The following is a 15,839-nucleotide window of genomic DNA, read 5'->3' as shown; positions in this document are numbered from 1 at the left end:
TGGAAGTATAGAGTCTTAACGGCTGGACCACCAGAGAAGTCCCAGGGCTGGCTGACCTTGAGAGCCATGTGCACCTGGCTTTGATTCATGGGCATCCAGTGCCCACCCTCTGGGTCTCACCTGCTTGAAGTGGCAGCTGGGCTGCAGCAGTGAGAACAATAGCATCTCCTGCCCTGCACCTGCCTGTCCGGGCCCGGCACCAGGCATGGCCCACTCCAGAGACAGTGGACACACACACATACACAGAGGCTGTGAAGTCACACCAGGGCCACGTCAGGAGTGGACACACCCGTGGAAGATGACCACCTCCTGTCCCTGCAGAGAGCTCCATGTGGGAGGTCCAGGGAACGCTGCTTGGTGGTCCTGCCCCCTCAGCCCCTTCTGAATGAACACAGGGGTGACAGAGCCATCATTCTCTCATCCAGTGCGCCAGGCTAGGCGCCGATTTCTGGGACACAGCAGTGAGCAAGAAAGATAAGTCCTTGTTCCCGTGAAGCTTATCTACTGGAGTGGGACTAAAAGGCCCTGCTATCTCCCTTTCTGCTTCCCCCTTTAGGCGCTTGATTCTCTGCTAAACCTTGTCATGTTAGAGGATGCGGGGAGCAGGGATATGTGGGAGGGGCAGGGACCTCTGGACATGCCAGGGAGCTGAGGACATGTTGGATCTTGGCAGGCTCTGCTTATGGTTGGGTGGGGTGGGAAATTCACCACCTTCCCTTTTCCCATCTCCGTGTCAGATATGATCTCCTGATGAGGTCTGCTACCCTGGATGGCAGCCAGGGGCTGTTGGCACAGCCCTCATGGCTTCTAACTGCCTGAGGTTCCAAGGAAATAATTCTCACCTTCTGCAAACGTATCATCCAGTGGGAAGGTACAAAATTAATGTGCACCGTCATGTGGAATGTTGATATTTTGCTTTATGACTTTTTTAAATTGGAGGATAGCAGCTTTACAATATTGTGTTGGTTTCTGCTGTACAACGTGAATTAGCTATAATTATATATATATATGGCTTCCCAGGTGGTCGTAGTGGTAAAGAATCCACCTGCCAATGCAGGAGACACAAAAGACATGGGTTTGATCCCTGGGTTGGAAAGATCCCCTGGAGAAGGAAATGGCAACCCAGTCCAGGATTCTTGCCTGGAGAATCCCATGGACAGAGGAGCCTGGTGCGCTACAGTCCATGGGGTCACAAAGAGTCGGACACGTCTAAGGGACTGAGCACACACATATATGTATGTAAATCTATTTCCCCTCCCTCCTGAGCCTTCATCCCCCTTCCTATCACTCTAGGTGAAGTAAGTCCGAAAGAGAAAAACAAATACTGTATGTTAATGCACATATATGGAATCTACAAAATGGTACTGATGAACCTATCTGCTTAATGATTAATTGTTCTGAGAGTTGTTTTCATTTACCTGTGTGTTGCCTCCCATCTGGACTCAGGTTCACCGCAAAATCTAAGGTTCTACAAAACCAAGAAAGGCTCTGTAAATGTTTGAGTGAAGACATGAAGACAGTCTGAGGGTGAACAGGTCAGGCCCTATAAACAGGGTGGGCAGCACCTGGCACTGGGGACTGGGGTTGGTGGTCTGTGCTGCCAGCTGGAATCAAATGCAGGACTGAGTTTACACCCTGTTCAGTGAGAAGAGCTGGAAAGATTCCCTCCACATCCTTCAGACTAGGGTACACCTCTGAGGGGTTTCCAGGGACTAAAGACTATAATGGGCTTCCCAGGTGGCTCAGTGGTAAAGAACCTGCCTGCCAATGCAGGAGACGCAAGCGACGTGGGTTCAAACCCTAAATCTGGAAGATCCCCTGGAGGAGGGCATGACAATCCACTCCAGTATTCTTGCCTGGAAAATTCCATGGACAGAGGACCTGGCAGACACTACAGTCCATACGGTCGCAAAGAGTCAGACAGGACTGAGCATGCATGCAAAGACTGTGGTGGTTAAGGACACAGTCTCCAGAGCCTGTCTGGGTTCACATCCCAACTCTTAAGATCAACAGCTGGGTGATCCCAGGGCAAAAGTACTGAACTGTTCTGAGCCTCACCCATCTCGTCTGTACAATGGGTGTTGTTAAAGGAATTCAGGGACAGTCGACTGAAGGAAGGGTCTAGCACAGAGCTTAGACGGTGGCAGGCATGCGAAGCGCCAGCTTCCGTGTGGTAGCGCCGAGTCGATGGACGGCACTCACACTTTAGCTGTGTTGGAATCCCCTGGAGGCTTGTGAAAACACAGATGGCTGGGTTCCAGCCTGCGTCTCTGACTCAGAAGGTCTAGGGTGGTGTCTGAGAATCTGCGTTTCCAACAAGTGCCCAGGTGCTGCTGCTTCAGGGACCACAATTTGAGAACCACAGGTGTGTAACAGAAAAGAGAATTCAGGTGTAGGGTTCTGGCGCTAGGACTGTCCCTTATTATCTGGTGACTTTGCGCAGCTAATCTCTGAGCCTCAAAATCTTTACGTGTAAAACGGAACTGTTAATTCCCACTTCACAAGAATTCCCTGGCAGCCCAGTGATTAAGACTCCGGGCTTTCATTGCCCAGGGCCCAAATCCAATCCCTGGTCAGGGAACTAAGATCCTGCAAGTCGCTTGGTGTGGCCAAAAAAAGAGAAAAAATCCACTTCATGGGGGTCAGTCTGGTATACGGTATTCTCAGTATTCAGTTATCATTGTTTAAATTCTGGACAGCGTGTTGGTCCTGGAAGGATGGGGCGGGGTTACCACGAGTAGAGGTGGGTCAGGAGTGCTTGGGGAATGCTGCCAAGAACCCCAAAGCCGGGAGCAAAGTGCCGGGTGGGTCTGGAGGCCCCAGGGCCACGTGCTTATTGGGAAATAACCCCTGCTCCTTTCTTCGGCAGTTTCTGTGTAGCAAATCCACACAGAACCTTGGTGGGGGTTGGGGTTTGGGGGGTGGGGGAGTAATTTGGCTGCACTGGGTCTGAGTTGCGGCACGTGAGATCTATCCCCCCCGGCCAAGGATCGAACTCAGGCCCCCTGCATTGGGAACTCCGAGCCGTACCCACTGAAGCGCTAGGAAGTCCCTCTCACCCCCTTTTGTCAGAAAGTCACCTCACCTCAGCGGGATCAGCGGCCCTCCGGCCCAGCCGCGCGGTGCGCTGCCGCCCCCTGGCGGACGAGGAGGCGCTGCACACCCTCCCCCGGCGGTCTCCGAGCGGAGTCCGAAGTGCCGGCGGCAAGGCCCGCGGGCACCTGGGGGAGCGCTGGCGCCTCGCAAGGCTGCGCCCCTCGCCTGACAGGAGACTTCTGGACCAGTTGGGTGTTATTACGGGAACAGTCCGCGGACACCCCACCCGCGGTGGATTAGAGACTGTTGACTTTTAAGGGCGAGACCCATTGCGCTTGGCACAGCAAGGCTGCAGGCTGAGTGCCGGCCCCAGACACAGGCCTCGGGGCTCCGAGCCTTTGCGGGCTTTGGCCTGAAGACCAGTGGCAGCGGCCAGCTTGAGTCATTGTTCCCTGAGGCCGGGAGAAAGGGCTACCCCTGGGCCAGGGGCTTCAGTTTGATATTCACTGTCCAAGCACCACGCCCCTCACCCAGCAGTTCTTGGGTCTGCAACCCCACCCTCAGAGATCCCTCTTTTTGCCTTTTCTGGAAAAACTCCTTGAAGTAAATCCTTCATATAAAAAAATTCAATGCTGTCATCATTTTCTGGTGCCTTTAATGTGGGCAAGCCACTGAACCGGGCACCGTGGGGACCCAGGAACATGGAAGATGCATTCCCCCTAGGAAACAGGCACTGGAGGGGCCTCCTGGAGAGGAGGGTCTAAGAGGGGAGGGCTGACCCGGGGGTGGGGGTCCACGGGGAAGAAAGGCCTTCAGCCCTGGAGGGACTGGAGCTGGCGGAAGGGTGGGGTGTGTTCAGGCACGGTGAGTCATGTGGTGTGGCCCAGGAGGGAGGGTGAGTCTCAGCCCCTCCCGGGAGGGAGGGGAAACAGGACGCAGGCTGGAGAGGGAGGTGGGAGCCAGCCAGGCAGGGGGTGGGGGTGGGGGAGTCGGGTCTGCACAGCAGGGAACCCAGGGTAGGTGGGCTTGTCTGAGAAGCTTCCTCCCTGAAAGAGGCTCCCCGTCAGGTGAAGAGAAAGGTTTCTGATGGGATGGGCGTGTGTGAGCGTTTACTGTTCTGACTCTTAGCGACCCTAGCGACCTCATGGACTGTAGCCCCCCAGGCTCCTCTGTCCATGGGCTTTGGCAAGGATACTGGAGTGGGTTGCCATGCCCTCCTCCAAGGGATCTCCCCGACCGAGGGCTCGAACCCATGTCTCTTACATCTCCTGCATTGGCAGGTGGGTTCTTCACCCCTAGTGCCACCTGGGAAGCCCCCCTTGGGTGCGGAACCATTTCAAAGATGGGTGTGAGGGGCTGCTGAGATGACAAAGGGGAATCTTGAAGTGTGGGCGGGGCCAGGCCAAGTCAGAATCCAGCACTCAGTTGCCTCTCCGCCCACAGGTGGGAGTGTGGGCCTGTGTGGGAGGGACTTCCCTCTCATCTCCTTGCTCTAAGACTTCAGTCTTCAAAGCACATTCACCCACATTATCTCACTGATCTTTGCAACAGGCCTCTGAGCTAACCAGGGCCTATTATTCTCATTTTACACACAGAGAAGCTGGGTCCCAGGTGAGACAGAATTCTGCTTTATATTAATTATTGGCCTCCTGAGGTCCATATTTCTTTTTCTAAATTGCGACCCCATGGACTGTAGCCTACCAGGCTCCTCCCTCCATGGGATTCTCCAGGCAAGAGTACTGGAGTGGGTTGCCATTTCCTTCTCCAGGGGATCGTCCCTACCCAGGGATCAAACCCAGGTCTCCCGCATTCCAGGCAGACACTTTAACCTCTGAGCCACCAGGGAAGCCCCAGTATATTTACTTTTGATTGTGCTGGGTCTCCAGTTGCATTGAGCAGGGGGCTACTCTGTTGCGGTGAGCGGGCTTCTCATTGCGGTGAATTCTCTTGTTGTGGAGCACAGGCTCTAGGCACTCAGGCTTCAAGAGTTGTGGCCCACGGGCTTCAGTTGCTCCAAAGCAGGTGGAATCTTCCAGATCTGGGATGGAACCCATGTCCCCTGCGTTGGCACGCAGATTCTTATTCACTGTACCACCAGGGAAGTCTTGCATACTGTTTTAATTTTTGTTGTTGTTGTTTTATAATAGTTCAAACACTCAGAGGGGTCAAAACCCAAAACATCCAGATGAAAGTTTCTCTGTCAACCCTATTCTCCCAGCTGCCCGGGTCACCTCTTAGCAGTGTGAACTCTAGCCTTTTGATTATGGGTGTTGGGCCCTTTCTGCAGGGGCTCAGGACACAGCCTGCTGTGACCAGAGGAGCCCAAGGCAAGCGTCGCCCCAGGAAGGGTGTTATACCTCCCCTGAGCAAGTGTACATTCGGTCTTCTTTCATCTGAAGCCACGTGAGTCTATCTTTAGATCCTAAACTCCTTGGAGGCTGGGAGTCTATCTTCTGGGAGGCTGAAGTGTAGGAGTTACAATTACAGGTTCTGGCAAACAGAGAACTGGCATAAAATCAGTGTTGCCAAACCTTGAACAAGTTACCCAGGCTCTCGGAGAGCCTCCATTTTTTTCAACTACAATAATCACAGGTTCGATCCCTGGGTCGGGAAGATACACTGAAGAAGGAAATGGCAACCTACTCCAGTATTCTTGTCTGGGGAATCCCATGGACAAAGGAGCCTGGCAGGCTACAGTCCACGGGGTCGCAAAGAGTCAGACACGACTGAGCGACTGACCGACCAACCAACCTAAGGATGCCCTGACCAATTTCATGGGACTGTGTGAGGACTGCATAAGATGACTCATGTCCCGTGTTAAGCCAAGTCAGGCACAAGGTCTGTAATCTGTAAGAGGAAACTGTTGTCATCCCCAGTGCCAGGACCTACTGTGCAAGCCCACAGTAGGACAGACCCAGGTACCTTTTCACACTTAACCCTGACAGAGGCTGAGAGCTCACAGGTTATAGGGTCTACATGGGGGCTTATTGTTAAGATGGCTCATTATGTTGACCTTGCAAACAAAGAGTAAATCACAGTGATCCTTGAGACTGACCAAATTGCCCAAGTGGCATCCTGTTATCACTGGTGCCTATCTTCTCAAAGCTGCGAGAGCACCAGATTCCAGATCTCCGGCTACATGATCATCCCTTTGAAGAACTTCTCAGTGGTGGGGTATAAGAAGGACTCTGTCAGAAAGGGAGGACGCTGGTTTCTCCTTAAGAGTCAGTCACCTCCTCTTTTCCCTCTAATAATTTTCCCTTTTCTTGCCTGACTGCCCGGTTTGCTCTCTCCTTCTCTGCACTCGCCTTACAGCACCTCATTAAAGGTGAGTTGGCATAGTAGGTCGCCCCAGTCCACACACCTGAACAAATCGCTCTTCCTGGGCTAGGATCCGCCTTTCCTTTTTTTGAAACCAGCCTGGCTCTTTGCCATCTCCTGCCAGGTGGCTTTTCTGGGTAGTTGGGCATCTTGAGGCCAACACGGGGCCGACAGCCCACGGCTCCTCTGGGCCTGTTGTGTCTAATGCCTGGTGTTATAGCTGATCCACAGGGAAACTGCCATGTGGCTTTTCTCAGGGCTGACTGACTCAATGGAGGGCCACCCCTGCCCTGGAGCTGCCTAGGGTGAGTGACTCAGGGCCTCTGACCCTGGCCTGGTGCCCAGCCACCTGGACTCTGCCTCTTAGAGGGTATATCCCCGGCACTCAGAGGAGGAACTTCCCTGCACCTGGACCGCCCTGGCTTGGAAGGGACATAAGAAATCATCCATCCTGCCTCCCTCATCTCGCAGATGAGAAAGGGAGCTGGGTGATGGGAATACCGAGCTTGTCACCGAAGCGGGATTTGGACCTAGCCTGCCTCCTGTGGTTCCCACCAGCTGTCACAAATCCTCCTCTCCTGGCCTTCCCACCAGGCCTTCTCCTCCTCTCAGGGCCCAGCAGGCGGGCTCCAGGTCCTAAACTCTCTGAGCAGGGCATCCCATGGCTTTTTGGTAGGACAGTTACTTACCCCCTTGGGAGAACACCCCTGTAACCTCGTTTCCAAGAAAGTGCAGAATGATCTCTTGAAGAGGGTGGCCCCCACTGAACTTACTGTCTATCAGTTCAGTTCAGTACCTCAGTCATGTCTAACTCTTTGCGACCCCATGGACTGCAGCATGCCAGGCCTCCCTGTCCATCACCAACTCCTGGAATTTACTCAAATTCATGTCCATCGAGTTGGTGATGCCATCCAACCATCTCATCCTCTGTCCTCCCCTTCTTCTCCAACCTTCAATCTTTCCCAGCATCAGGTGTGGTGGTGGTTTAGTTGCTAAGTCGTGTCCGACTCTTGCGACCCCATGGACTGTAGCCTGCCAGGCTCCTCTGTCCATGGGATTCTCTAGGCAAGAATACTGGAGTGGATTGCCATTTCCTTCTTCAGGGGGTCTTCCCAACCCAGGAATTGAACCCAGGTCCCTGGCATTGCAGGCAGATTGTTTACCAACTGAGCTGTGAGGGAAGCCTACCCAGCATCAGGGTCCTTTCAAATGAGTCAATAAACAGCTGCAAAACTGTGTTTACTTTTCTGCTCAAAAAGGCATTCCTTTCCTATCCAACCCAATTTTCCTCAAGAAACAAAAATACAGGCCAGCAAGGATGAAGGGATAAATAACCGTCTGGCGGAACAATGGAGCAGTGCACGGCTTCAAGAGTTGGAACCCCCACCAGCCTGGGGAGCTGGACTTGGCGAGCCGGCTGGGGACAGGGCAGTCTGAAACGGACCGAGGGCAGGGCGAGGAAGAGTGCGCGCCCGGCGGCGTGGGGCGCCCGCGGCCCGGGGCGGGGTCTGCGGGGTCACACCCACGTGCCCTTGCCGCCCAGAGCGCCGGGCGCCCACTGCGTGTCAGCAGGGCCGGCCTGGGTGCTCAGCCGGCGCGGTGGGCAGGCTGCGGGCCGCGCATCTCTAAGGAGGGCCCCGGGGTCTGCCCCCCCGCCCCGCTGTCCTGGAGGAACAGTGCGGGCGCGAGGGCGGAGGTGAGGGGGGCTGAGACAGACGCTGAGGGCCGGGGGTCCCTGTGAGACCGACCTCAGATGGGAGAAACGAGGCTCAGATCTCTTTCCGTCTCACTCGGACGCCTCCCGAATGGCATTAACCCCCCGTTTGGGGGTGTGGAAACTGAGGCCCAAAGTGGGAGGCCCAGAGCCGGGGGGTGGGGGCGGTGGGGCGTCTAGGCCCCGGCCCCCGCCCAGAGGACCCGGACAACTACGGGTGCCACCGGCGGCCCGCGCCCACCGCGCCGGCTCCTCAGACCCCTGGGCGCAGGAGGGGCAAGGAGGGGCCGGGCCGGGCCGGGCGGGGAGGGCGCGGGCGCGGGCGCGGGCAGAGGAACTGAAGTGACTCAGGCCGGTGCGCGCAGGCCGGGCCTTTGTTCCCGGGACGCCCGGCCTTAAAGGCCCAGCGCTCGAGGCAGGCGCGCGCCCTGCGGCCGTCCTGGCCCAGGGGCCGCACTTCTGGCGAAGCGGGGGACTAGGGTGGGAGGGGGTCGCTCCTGGGCTCCTGGCTGTCAACAAAAGAGGGGCATCCATCAGAATTCGGGGGTTCATCTAATCGGATCCTCAGGCCATAGGGAGGGCCCCCTCTGGTCATTTCAGCCATCCCTCTGCCTCAGGGCAAAGCTGCATCTAAATCGTCCAGAGGAATTTAAGAAAACCCTTCCCCTGCTTTTGGGGATTCCCCAGGGGCTCAGAAGGTAAAGCATCCGCCCGCAATGTGGGAGACCTGGGTTCAGTCCCTGGGTCGCGAAGATCCCCTGAAGAAGGAAATGGCAACCCACTCCAATACTCTTGTCTGGAAAATCCCATGTGGCGGAGAAGCCTGGTACATGGGGTCGCGAAGAGTCAGACACGACTGTTACAGGGACCCCTTGCTAGGCAGCGCCTCCCCGAGTCTCTCAGCCGTCTGTCCTCTAACCACAGTCCCCACCTTGCAGGGTGACTGGCCCACCCAAGTCAGCATTGAGTCATTTCAACCCTTATTTCACAGCTTTGGTGGGTTTTAGGTCAGCCAACGGAGAAGGCAATGGCACCCCACTCCAGTTCTCTTGCCTGGAAAATCCCATGGACAGAAGAGCCTGGAAGGCTGCAGTCCATGGGGTCGCTGAGGGTCGTACACGACTGAGCGACTTCACTTTCACTTTTCACTTTCATGCATCGGAGAAGGAAATGGCAGCCCACTCCAGTGCTCTTGCCTGGGGAATCCCAGGGACGGCAGAGCCTGGTGGGCTGCTGTCTATGGGGTCGCACAGAGTCGGACACGACTGAAGTGACTTAGCAGCAGTAGCAGCAGGTCAGCCAAGGCAGACCTGTGAACAGACTCCCATCCTAGCCTCCGTGAGTCCAGGTTTCACACCAACCCTGACTTGTCAGTGGATTCCTCAGGGAGAAACACCAACCTGTACCCCACCCCTCAGCGCCCACACCCCTCTTGCCCAAGCTGCTCCTTCGGACCCGAGCGCCACCATGTGGACTCCGGGCAATGGTGCCCTGTGGGACCAGAACCTTTCAACATGTCTCCCTGCTCTGGGCCCTCATTAGGCCATGCATCCATCCCCAGCGCCATCCTAAATGAATCGCCTCAAAAACTGCAGGTTGCCTGCAGCATTCAGTTTGCCCCCTGCCCCCACAGCCCTGCTTGTGACCCTCTCTCAGAGTAAGTGGCTTCATGAGAATAAAACTTCATCTTAATATTTCAAAAGCAAATCAAATGTAAATTATGCATCAATAAATTCTAGCTAAAAAGTAATAACAAACAAATGAAGAGCTTTTGACCAGCCTGTACTCCTGTGTGCAGAGATGCATGCTCACAGACGTGTATGTATGATGGACCGGGTGTGACCGCTGGGGTGTGTGCCGGAGCAAGGCTGCGGCTCCAGGGGTCCCCACGAGGTCGAGTTGGAGCAGAACCCAAGAGCACGCAGCTCCTGTTCCATCTGTGGCGCTCTGCACCCCGCCTTGGGGCCCACATCATTCTGGGAGGAGAGATGCCTTTTCCTTTTCCACTCAGCCTCAGAACTCCTCGTCCTGTCTTCTGCAATGCTCTCCCTTCAGGGGAAACAGAGGTGGCAATCGTGGTAAAGAACCCACCTGCCAATGCAGAAGACTCGGGTTCCATCCCTGGGTTGAGAAGATCCCCTAAAGAAGGGATTAGCAACCCATTCCAGTATTCTTGCCTGGAGAATCCCATGGACAGAGGATCCTGGGGGGCTTAAGTCCATGGGGTCACAAAGAGTCAGACAAAACTGAAGTGACTCAGCACACCCCTTCCCAGCTTCTCAACCACTTCCCTTCTGGAGCCTCCCAGGTAAGCCTGTATTTTGTCCCCAACAGCCTGGGAGCCCCAGCCCAGGGAGGAGCCCGCCCATCAACCTGAACCGTTATGCCACCAAGAAGAGCCTGGCGGAGGGCTTGCTGGACATGTCGCTCTTCATGTCCAACGCTGTGCAGCTGAAAGCGGTGCTAGATCGGGGTCCATCCTCCTATCACTACTTCGCCCTCGTCACCCTCCTTAGCATCTCTCTGCTCCTGCAGGTGGTCATCGGAATCCTCCTCGTGGTCATGGGTGAGGAGCCCGGGCCTGGAGCTGGCCTCGGGGGTGGGTGGGAAGAAAAGTCCTGAATGCCTCCCTGTCATACTGTGAGTTTGCACAGTCATACACTAACCTGCTGTTAGCCGTGTGCACCTTCAAGTGCCCAAGTAACAACGACGCAGTGCAGGCAGGCACCCTGACCTACCTCCTAGCATCCCATCCAGTAGCCAGTACAATACCTGCTAAATGACTGTGCTCACTAACTTGTAGCCGCATTCCTAGAGCGTGCATTCCCCACTCTGAGAAGATCCAATGTAAGTTTCCAAAATCGGCTCTATTGAGTACCACGTGAACACCCCACGTGGTCAGTGAGGGAGAAGGCATTTCAGCACAATGGCCACCAACTCCTGATCTCTGAGGGGCTATGGTGGGGGAGGCTCCAGGCTGTCATCTCCCCACTCCCAGACCATCATTTGCTTCTCCCTCTTCACAGCTCTACTGAACCTTAATGAGGTGGAAAAGCAGTTGCGTCTCAACCAGCTTAACAACGCGGCCACTGCCTTGATCTTTATCACTGTCATCATCAACATCTTCATCACAGCCTTCGGGGCACATGAGATTGGGCTCCTGGCTGCTGAGACCCCTCTCTGAACACAGCCTGGAGCCCAGGTGAGGGAAGATGAGAGGTACACAGGTGGCCCTTCTCACCTCTGTGGGTTTGGGCTGAGAGAGATGCTCGCCAGGCAGAGGGGAAGAATGCAGACCTGGGGCAGGGATGAGGTCCTGGAGCAGAGCATGGGCTGGGACTCACCAAAGACCTCTGTGCTCTCTCTTCCTAGGCTGAGCTTCTCTGCAGCCTGGGAGGGTGGAGGCTGCGGTTAGTGGGGGAAGAGGGAGACGCGGGTGTTGTCCTTGACAGAGTCAACAGGACCACGGGGTGCCAGCCGGCAGCACAGAGCCTCAGGCCCTGCTTTAGGTTCCGATCCGAACCCGCAGCTGCACCCTGGGAAGGCACCAGGGCAATTGTGTGACACTTGGGCCCGAGGCGCTGGTCTGGTCTGGCCTGGCCCTTCTCTTCATCTCTTTGCTTTCCCTACAGGTGCTGGGCCTGGAACTGCTTCTCTCCACCTTGATCTGCCAGGCTGAAGGGCACAGCAAACAGCTTCAGGGAGAGCTCCTAGACTCGGAGGGCAGTGTAGACACTCCTGCTTCCTACCCTTGGCACTGGAACAAAGATGGGCTCTTCTCCGGGCTTAAGCGGAGTCATCTCGGCCTGGAGTCCTGAGCTCAGACTCGAGTACCACCCACCTGTCTCCTGGGCCTCGGGTGTGCCTACGGAAGGCTGGGTCTGCCCAGCTTAAGGACTCTGCTTCTGACCCCACCCTGTTCCTTCCCTCTGCCCCAGCCTGTTTTCTCTTTTCTGTAGGATGGAATAATTTCTCTCCATAAAGCTTTCTGCAGATCCACTATGAGTCAATCTTTGTGTCTTCAATTGTGAAGGCTCAAGTACCCGGGGGTGGGGGTGGGGGGGTGGTTGTCTCTATCTGTGTCCTGGAAATGGCTCAAAGGAGCAACCCCAAGCCTGGAGGGGGAAAAGGCTTTTAAGTCACTCCCTCTCCTGTGGGTTCTGCTCTGAGTCAGGTTTCCCTGCCTGAGTGCCTAGGGTAATTACCATCTGCTGCATTAGCAGCAGACCAGTCTCCTCTGGATGCTTTTTGAGAACCTCCAATTGGCTGCCTCTGGGCTTCCCTGGTGGCTCAGACAGTAAAGAATCTGCCTGCAATGCAGGGGACCAGGGTTCTATCCCTGGGTCAGGAAGATCCCCTGGAGAAGGGCATGGCAACCCACTCCAGTACTCTTACCTGGAGAATCCCTTCGACAGAGGAGCCTGGCAGGCTACAATCCATGGGGTTGCAAAGAGTTGGACTGAGCGACTAACAACAAATTGGCCACCCCAGCTTTCACAGCAGCACCCTCTCTTGGGCATGTGCTTAAGGAATACAAACTAATTTCAATCTCTGCCTACATCAGATATGACCAGGATGGTACCTTTGTACTGTAACGTATCAGCAGGGCACGCCCAGCTCAAACAGAGATGCTTTTCGATTGTCCGCTCTCTTAGAATAAGCCACACCTCAGCTCCTCACCCAACCTTCCTGTGTCCACCAGCCTTTCTCAACTGAAAGTTCCAACCTGCATGAATCTATTGCACAGGAAATGTTCCTCAGCACTAATCTCGTGGTCCCCCTCCTGAGTAAGCCACACTGCAGGGAAGGCTGCGCGCCCGCCTCCCCCCGCCCCCCCCCCGCCGACACACAGACATACAGGTGATGAAGGGTGATATGGAGAGTCCTTGGCATGTCCACTGGAGGCCTCAGAGCTTAGAGATGGCCACGTGAGCCTGGGTCCTCTGCCCAGCCCTCTCCCACCTTGATGGGCAATAGGAAAACACAAGGGCATTTTGTTTTCTGAGAAGATGCTGTATTTAACGCTTTCCCTCCCCGCACCCTACACATTTCCCTACCGAGTAGGGGCCATGCCAGGCCCCCTCCATTAAGGCAGATGGTGTGGAGGTAACAAACACAGAATGCAAGGCACTGGCTGGGGCAGAGGGGGTAGCAGGCTGGGGAGAGGAGGCTGGGCAGACACCTGTCCTCAGGAGGAGTGAAGCAGGAGGACCATCCGGGTGGACTCAGGCCTTGCTGGGCAACGCTCAGTGATAAAAGTAGCCCCAGGAAGAAACCTGGCCGCCCAGGCAGCCGCAGTTCTCATCTACTCCCTACAGTCCTTCCCGGAAAGCACAGCGCGTGAGCCAGGACCATAAAAGGCCATAGCCTGAGGGCAGATCGAGCATCCACAAGCCACAATCTATTATGACCTTCCTGATTTTTCAGGTGGGAGGCAGGGGTTCTCGTCAACCTCCAGAAGGTTCTTGCGGGGCTCCATTCTCCTGTAGGCCAAATTCATGCTCTGGGTGACCGCGGGGCCCACCAGGCAGACCCTGCAGTTCCACACGCCAAGACCTGGACTCCATCATGACACCGAGTCTGGGCCCAGCGGACTGGCCTCCCGGGCCCCGCCGAACCTGCTCTGGGCCCTTCCTCACAGACGCTGGGGTTTGTGAGGCCGCGTCCAGGGCACCAGTGGTGAGTAAGAGCAGCGCAGAAGGCAGCAGCAGTAGAAACATCCCCAGTCTAGAGGCGCCTGGGATCATTAGTGCAAGAGAAGTGTGCGATGCGATCTAGGTGACAGAAAGGGTGCCCCAGGCCCCAGAGGCCGAGGGCTGTGCTCCCTGAAACTGCTTCACTTTTCAGTCCTGCTCCCGCTCTGTGGACGGAACGACATCCTCGCCTCACCTCCCCAGACCTTCCCCTCCAGGCCTCCCTTCCATTCCCCAGTTCAGAGGGTCTTTCTCCTCTTCCTCCCTACCGGGCGGCAGGAAGGGGCTGGGCTGCGAGGACTCAGGCTTCCCAGGCTTCCCGCTTCCCTTCTCATCCCTCCCCCTGGACCTCACCCCTCCCCTCATCCTTTCCCCGCTCGGCTTCTTGTGGTCCCCAAGGCCCGGCTCACAGGTGGCTGGGACAGAAGGGGGCTTCTCGCCCCTGGCATCCCCCGCCCCTCGCCTGTGCAGCATGTCCGCCCTCCACCGGGGAGCCAGGAGACCACCACCCCCATTGGTTCCCTGGCCCCCAACCCCCTGAGGCACTGGGAGGAGTTGGTCCACTCTGTGCTTCCAGTCAGTCTGGAGTCAGTGCGGCTGGAGGGTGAGGTTAATGCCCTGATCGGCGGCCAGCTGTCGGTCAGCTACCTGGAAGGTATGTGTGTCCCGGAGGCAAGGACCTGCAGGGCAGCTGCGAACTGCTCCACATGGGGCCAGCTCCCCAGTTGCCTGGTCCAGGGCCCAGGGACGCACCCATGGGTCTGAGGTATGCAGGGAGGGAGTGCCCTTCCTATAAATGCACAACTCCGCCCCCCTCACAGTCTATGCTGGGTCTGGACATGTGTGGTTTTGGTTTTCTGTTAAAAAAAAGAGTAAACCCCCAATAAAATCCATCCAGTAGAAGAGCTTCCAGTCCATGGTCGCTACCCCCTAGGAGCCCCGAGTGGGCACTGGAAGGCACCTCCCGGTCAGTGCGGTGTGGCCAGGCTGGGCTCACCCCCTCGACCTGGTCCCACTGCCCTTCCTGAGAACTCTGCCATCTCTGTCTCGTCTCCTGGCCCCGGAGGCCCAGAGGCGGAGGATGGCTGCCGGGGCAGTGGGTACCGACTCGGAGGCTGCTTAGGCCCACCATGGCCTCTGCTGCCCTCCCTTCCCGCTCTGGCAGCGAGCGGGCACTGGCCGGGCCACCGCAGTCCAGGTGCCGGAAGCCATCGGTCCAGCGGGCGCCCCCCACCACGCTGGGGTTACGGCATCTTCATCTGGCGGCGGTTCCACATGCCCCGCTTGGAATGGAAGTGATGGAAGAAGTTTCGGAGGGAGAGACGCTCCACTTCCAGGCCGGCTTGAAGGATCCTGGGTGGGAGGACGGCGGGATGAGCCACAGAAGCACCAAGGGCAGTGGGGAGAGGGCCAGCCCGCCTGCCACGGCCCCACCAGGCCCTGGCTGCTTCCCATGGGGCAGGGGTGGGGCAGAGAGCCAAACGGCCTGGGCCGTGTCTCAGAGCCTCTCTCCCTGCAAAGGATAAATGGATACAGCGGTGGATGCGGTGAGATCAGTGAAGAAGGGCGCAAGTGCTCAGCACACCTGGAGGTCGGCCGGCAGGGGTCCCTCCGCCCTATCTGATGGAGAGAGGGGGAGTTGGGAAGCAGACCTTGTCCCAGCTCCTACCCCCTTATCCTTCCCACACTCATAGCCTGTTGGGAGGCCTGTGCTCCCAGCAGGTGGCAATAACTGGAATTTGGAGCAGTTTCTTACTCCCTGGGCCTCAGAGGAGGCAGAACTGTGGAGGTCTGCTTTCCCCCAGGGGTGGAGGTAACACCAGGCTTCTCTCTGCTTTGGGGTCTGGCTGTGGAGCTTTATGGGAGCTGTGTTATCTAACACAAGCTCCCTCACCGGCCCTCGTTTGCACCTTAAATCCTCTTAGTATTGTCACCTTCCTTCCTTCCTGCCTGCCTGCCTGCCCTCTAGGGAAAAATCAAACAGATCCGATTTTCAAGTTTTCAGATCGGGTTTTCAAGACAGTTACAGCTGAGAGATTTGGGGCAAGTCGTTAACTTCTCCTTGAGGTGTAGTT

The 15,839-nt window shown here is 56.4% G+C and overlaps 2 protein-coding genes across 3 annotated transcripts in view; one reads left to right on the top strand and one right to left on the bottom strand.

Moving 5' to 3' along the window:
• NINJ2 (ninjurin 2) overlaps positions 1-12,070 on the top strand; it is a 71,484-nt gene extending 59,414 nt beyond the window's left edge. Inside the window, exons 2-4 of the mRNA XM_005681001.3 lie at positions 10,406-10,637; positions 11,098-11,273; positions 11,704-12,070. Of these exons, the coding sequence (XP_005681058.2) occupies positions 10,406-10,637; positions 11,098-11,255 (390 nt within the window). The 3' untranslated portion in view covers positions 11,256-11,273; positions 11,704-12,070. The remainder of the gene's footprint in view (positions 1-10,405; positions 10,638-11,097; positions 11,274-11,703) is intronic.
• B4GALNT3 (beta-1,4-N-acetyl-galactosaminyltransferase 3) overlaps positions 13,065-15,839 on the bottom strand; it is a 97,735-nt gene continuing 94,960 nt past the window's right edge. For both annotated transcript variants that reach the window (XM_018048652.1, XM_018048653.1), the window contains exon 20: positions 13,065-15,117. In XM_018048652.1, coding sequence (XP_017904141.1) covers positions 15,009-15,117 — 109 coding nt within the window. In that variant the 3' untranslated portion in view covers positions 13,065-15,008. The remainder of the gene's footprint in view (positions 15,118-15,839) is intronic.

The sequence above is a fragment of the Capra hircus genome, chromosome 5 (genome assembly GCF_001704415.2).
Source record: "Capra hircus breed San Clemente chromosome 5, ASM170441v1, whole genome shotgun sequence".
Classification (NCBI taxonomy): Eukaryota; Metazoa; Chordata; class Mammalia; order Artiodactyla; family Bovidae; genus Capra; species Capra hircus.
Note: the sequence above shows the minus strand (reverse complement) of the source record. Positions and strands in the feature narration are given on the sequence as shown.